General features: G+C 55.0%; 1 protein-coding gene across 1 annotated transcript, besides 1 other annotated feature; it reads left to right on the plus strand.

Moving 5' to 3' along the window:
• Positions 1–295: 295 nt before the first annotated feature.
• Positions 296–5,129, plus strand: PODANS_5_8760 (uncharacterized protein; the record flags this gene model as incomplete). Its single annotated transcript, XM_001904659.1, has 2 exons — positions 296–4,762; positions 4,833–5,129. 2 exons carry the CDS (start codon positions 296–298, stop codon positions 5,127–5,129), a joined length of 4,764 nt encoding a protein of 1,587 aa, XP_001904694.1.
• Positions 5,130–5,407: 278 nt separating this feature from the next.
• Positions 5,408–5,484: part of a sequence feature (rRNA 5S) that runs on past the window's edge.

Consider the following 5,484-nt stretch of genomic DNA (forward strand, 5'->3'; position numbering starts at 1 on the left):
CTAGTGGTTTTTGGCGGGGGCAGACGTGGCTTGTGATTTGTTTACAATCAATCAATGTCAACAGACGACAACTGGGGAAAGCGGGGCCTGAGCTCTGGGATTTGTCGCAGCGACTTTTGGACTGAAACGACTCGACAAAAACTCGACGACGACCACCAGCGCGTTTTGTGGTTTTGTTGCGTGGGAGATCTGCCAGGCCCTTTGTGTATCTTGCCTTTGCGCAGCGATCTGTTGCGCTGTTTGTTGTTGGTTTTCTTGATTTCTTTTGGACGTTTGTAGCACACACACCGCAAATATGTCGACGCGACAGTCCCGCCGGATTGCGACCCGGCGCAACACCACCATTGTCGAGAGTTCAGAGGACGAGCTGGGCGACGGGTCCCCAAAAGTGAAGCAGGAAGAGGAGGAGGAGGAATACACACCGGCACCGGTCGAGAAGAAAAGACCAGGTCGGAGGAGGACCACCACTACCGAACTTGCACCAGCTGCACCCGCCGAGACACCAGTGAGGAAAACCAGAGGACGCCCAAAGAAGAGTCTTGCGCCTGCGGCCCCCCCCCCTTCCGCACCGCCTGTTATCGAGAGTACCGAGAATGTAGATCCCGACCAGTCGCTCGCCAGCGTAGCGGGTGCATCATCAGCTGTTGACGTCGACGATACCTCAGTTGGGCCCCCACCATCGACAGTGAAGAAGCCTGTCGCGGCAGCCGACGACACTGTTGGACCACCACCATCCACAGCAAAGAAGCCCGCTGGAAGACCACGAAAGAGTGTCGCGCCCCGTGCAAGCAAGACCCCCACGCCGGCGCCTGAATTGAACGCTCCCACCCAATCTCCAAAGCCATCTGTGTCGCCATCAGCACAGCTCCTACGCGATGCCCCCCCGCTTACCGATATCACTTCTGCGACCAATAATGCCACGCTGAGTTCACAACAAGACGATACCGTGATTGCGCCCATCAAACCGATCAAGCCCATGGATACAGTGCTCGAGAAGCCAATGGATATCATGCTGAAGTCGCGCACAATGCAGATCCCCGTGATTCAAGATACCGGCCCAAAGCCGCGCATTGTCATCACTTATCTTGTGCTCACCAACTTCAAGAGTTATGCCGGCAAGCAGGAGGTCGGGCCTTTCCATGCTTCATTCTCCTCGGTTGTCGGTCCCAACGGTTCGGGCAAGTCCAACGTCATCGACTCCCTGCTGTTCGTGTTTGGTTTCAGGGCAAGCAAGATGAGACAAGGCAAGATCTCGGCCCTCATTCACAACTCGGCAAAGTACCCGAATCTGGAGTACTGCGAGGTCGCGGTGCACTTCCGTGAGGTGATGGACCTTCCTGGCGGAGGTCACGAAGTCATCCCAGACTCAGACCTGGTCATTTCCCGCAAGGCCTTCAGAAACAACTCCAGCGCCTACTACATCAACGGAAAGACCTCCAACTTCACAACTGTCACAACATTGCTCCGGGACCGCGGGGTCGATCTCGACCACAAGCGTTTCTTGATTCTGCAGGGTGAAGTCGAGTCTATTGCGCAGATGAAGGCCAAGGCTGCCAACGAGCACGATGATGGTCTTCTCGAGTATCTTGAGGACATCATTGGCACATCCAAGTACAAGACACCTATTGAGGAATCAGCCGCCGAGGTCGAGACACTCAATGAAATCTGCTTGGAAAAGAGCGGTCGTGTTCAACACGTTGAGAAGGAGAAGCAGAGCCTCGAGGACAAGAAGAACAAGGCTTTGGCTTTCATTCGTGATGAAAATGAGCTTGCCATGAAGCAGTCCGCTTTGTACCAACTCTACATCAGCCAATGCGAGGATAACCTAGCTGTTACAGACGAAGCCATCAGTCAGATGCAGGAACAACTCAACGCCGAGCTCGAGAAGCACAACGGCAGCGAGCAGATCATCAAGCAGCTGGAGAAGGCTCACGCCAAGGGCAACAAGGAGTATGAGGCTCAAGAAAAGGAAACTCAGGCCCTGATCAAGGAGATGGCCAAGTTTGAGCAGGAGCGCGTCAAGTTCGAGGAGAAGCGGAAGTTCTTGGCCGATAAGCGTAAGAAGCTTGAGAAGACCATTGCCAACTCTGAGAACTCGGCAGAGCAGGCCGACCAGACCATTCAGGAATGCGCTGAGGATATCGAGAGGCGTGCGGCTGAGATCGAGAACATCGAAAGGTGGATCAAGGAGGAGGAGGAAGAGCTGACCAAGATCCGCGACAGCCTCAAGGGCAAGACTCAGCACATGTCCGATCAGATTGCGGCGAAGCAAAAGTCGCTTGAGCCCTGGAAGGAGAAGATCAACCAGAAGCAATCTGCTATCGCCGTGGCGGAAAGTGAGTTGGCCATCTTGGAGGAAAAGGCCAAGGCTGGTGGTGTTGCGCTTGAGGAGATGGAGGCCAAGATCGTGGCCATTCAGGAACTTCAGGCGGCCAAGGCGGAAGAGTTCAAGGCGTGCCAGGCTGAGAAGGATGCGCTCAAGAAGGAGGGCAGAAGAGTGGTTGCTGAGCTGGAGGAGCTTGCTCAGGAAGAGCCAAAGTTCCGCGCTAAGCTGTCTAACCTGCGGCAAAAGGCGGACGAGGCTCGCTCAAGCTTTTCGGCTACCAAGACGCAAGGCAATGTCCTAACGGCGCTTATGCGCATGAAGGAGTCTGGTCGCATTGACGGCTTCCACGGGCGGCTTGGCAACCTCGGTGCCATCGACAAGAAGTACGACGTTGCCATCTCGACGGCTTGCGGTCAGCTCGACAACTTTGTCACGGACACTGTCGAGGCTGGTCAGCAGTGCATCGAGCACTTGCGCAAGACCAACTTGGGTCGCGGCAACTTTATGTGCTTGGACAAGCTGAGAGTCCGTGACTACTCACCCATCAAGACTCCCGAGGATGCGCCCCGTCTGTTTGACCTGGTTCAGCCCAAGGATGAGAAGTTCAGACCTGCTTTCTACCATGCGCTCCAAGATACATTGGTTGCGGAAGATCTTGCCCAGGCCAACCGCATCGCCTATGGCGTCAAGAGATGGCGTGTTGTCACTCTGGCCGGCGAGCTGATTGACAAATCTGGTACCATGTCTGGTGGTGGTACGACAGTCAAGAAGGGATTGATGTCGTCCAAGCTGGTGGCCGAGATCAGCAAGGAGCAGGTGGATAAGATGGAGGCTGATCGCGATGCCTTTGAGCAGAGATTCCAAGAGTTCCAAGATCATCAACGTGAGCTGGAGGCTCGTCTTCGTTCCCTCAAGGAGCAGATCCCACAGCTTGACACCAAGATGCAGAAGATCAACCTCGAGATTGAGAGTTCATCCAGGAACTTGGCGGATGCTCAGCGCAGAGTTAAGGAACTCAGCAAGGAGCACCAGCCTTCCCAGACAGACGACAACCGGGTTGCCGTCTTGCGAAAGGAGATCGCCAAGCTTAACAAGGAGATTGAGAAGCTCCATGGCGAGACTTCTAGTGTCGAGGATGAGATTAAAGAGCTGCAGGACAAGATTATGGAGGTTGGTGGTGAGAAGCTCCGGCAACAGCGCACCAAGGTGGACAACCTCAAGGAAGAGATTCGTTCCCAAAACGAGGAGGTCTCCAGCGCCGAGGTCCGCAAGGTCAAGGCTGAGAAGCAGAAGGTCAAGCTCGAGAAGGACCACGCCAAGGCTTCCAAGGAGCTCGAGGCTGCCAATCGGGACCTGGAGAGACTCGAGGAGGAGATTGAGAACCAGGGCACTAAGGCTGAGGATTACACCACCAGAGTCGAGGAGGCCAAGGAAGCTCTTGCTGCCAAGAAGGAGGAACTTTCCACACTCAAGGCCGAACTTGACAAGAAGGCCGCCGAGTTGAACGCCACCCGTGCCGTCGAAATCGAAATGCGCAACAAGCTCGAGGAGAACCAAAAGGTACTCAAGGAGACGCAAAGGCAGCTTGCCTACTGGGAGAATAAGCTATCCAAGCTCTCGCTTCAAAACATTGAGGATCTTGAGTCCGGCCGACCTTCCCAGCCTGTGGCCCCCCAGTCCCGGCCCAAGACGCCAGGTAACGAAGACGAGGAAGAGGATGCCGAAGGCGAACCCGAGCTCGACGCCGAGGGCGACTCCCCCATGGGCGATGCCACCGACTCAGACGACGAAGACCCTGCCGCCCAGCTCCAAGCCGAGGCGGAAGCCACCTTCCTCGGTTCCGGCCGCGGTCCTAATCCTGCCTCCAACCCACTGGAGCTCCCACGCTACACCCGCGATGAGCTCTCTGACATGTCAGAAAAGACGCTCAAGGGCGAAATTGCCGTTCTGGAGGAAAAGACCCAGAACGTCAATGTTGATCTTGGTGTCCTGGCTGAGTACAGGCGCAGAGTAGAAGAGCACGCCGCCCGCTCCCAGGACTTGGCTTCTGCCGTTGCTCAAAGGGATGCCGCCAAGAAGAGATGTGACGACCTCCGCCGACTGAGGCTGGAAGGCTTCATGGAGGGCTTCTCCACCATCTCGCTCCGTCTCAAGGAAATGTACCAGATGATCACCATGGGCGGCAACGCCGAGCTGGAGCTGGTCGACTCCCTCGACCCCTTCTCGGAAGGTATCCTCTTCTCGGTCATGCCCCCCAAGAAATCATGGAAGAACATCTCCAACTTGTCTGGTGGTGAGAAGACGCTTTCTTCGCTTGCGTTGGTGTTTGCGCTGCATCATTACAAGCCTACGCCGCTGTATGTCATGGACGAGATTGATGCCGCGTTGGACTTCAGAAACGTGAGTTTTTCCTTCCTCTCCTCCCCTTCCGCAACAGTTTGTTCTAACAGTAATACAGGTCTCGATTGTGGCGAATTACATCAAGGAGCGCACAAAGAATGCTCAGTTTATTGTTATCTCGCTGAGGAACAACATGTTTGAGCTTGCGGCGAGGCTGGTGGGTGTTTACAAGGTTAATCACATGACCAAGAGTGTTACTATTGAGAATAAGGAGTATGTCAAGGGGCGGCAGCAGCTGCAACAGTCGTCGCAGCAGCCGGCGCAGTCCCAGAGGGGAGGGACGGAGCAGACGACGAGGGTGTTTGGGCCGGGGATGGCGAGGAGGGAGGAGAGCGGGAAAGAGCCGGAGCGGTTGGGGAGCAGTAGTAGTGCGAGTAGTAACTTGACTCATCGGCCGAGGTAAAGGGGGGGGGGGTGGGATTTTGGTTGGATTAGGTCAAGATGGATGGGTGGCTTGCATGGGATGGGTTGGGTATGATGATGTTGCATGGATGGGAAAGGGGTGTTGTCTTTGTGTAGTTGTGATGTGTTTATGAAATGACTTTTTCTGTTCGTTACACACTGGGATGGTTGGTTTGTTTGGGCTTGTGTGTTGTTAAGTCCGTTTGACTTTTTGCCGGCCTGGTGTTCTTCTCTCTGCTGGGGATGATTGTTAGTTACTCCATGATGATGGCATGCTCCGATGTCAGTCAGCACATACGACCACAAGCAGCTGAAAATACGGGATCCCGTCCGCTCTCCCCTAGTCAAACAGCTGA

This window comes from Podospora anserina, chromosome 5, assembly GCF_000226545.1.
Source record: "Podospora anserina S mat+ genomic DNA chromosome 5, supercontig 9".
NCBI lineage: Eukaryota > Fungi > Ascomycota > Sordariomycetes > Sordariales > Podosporaceae > Podospora > Podospora anserina.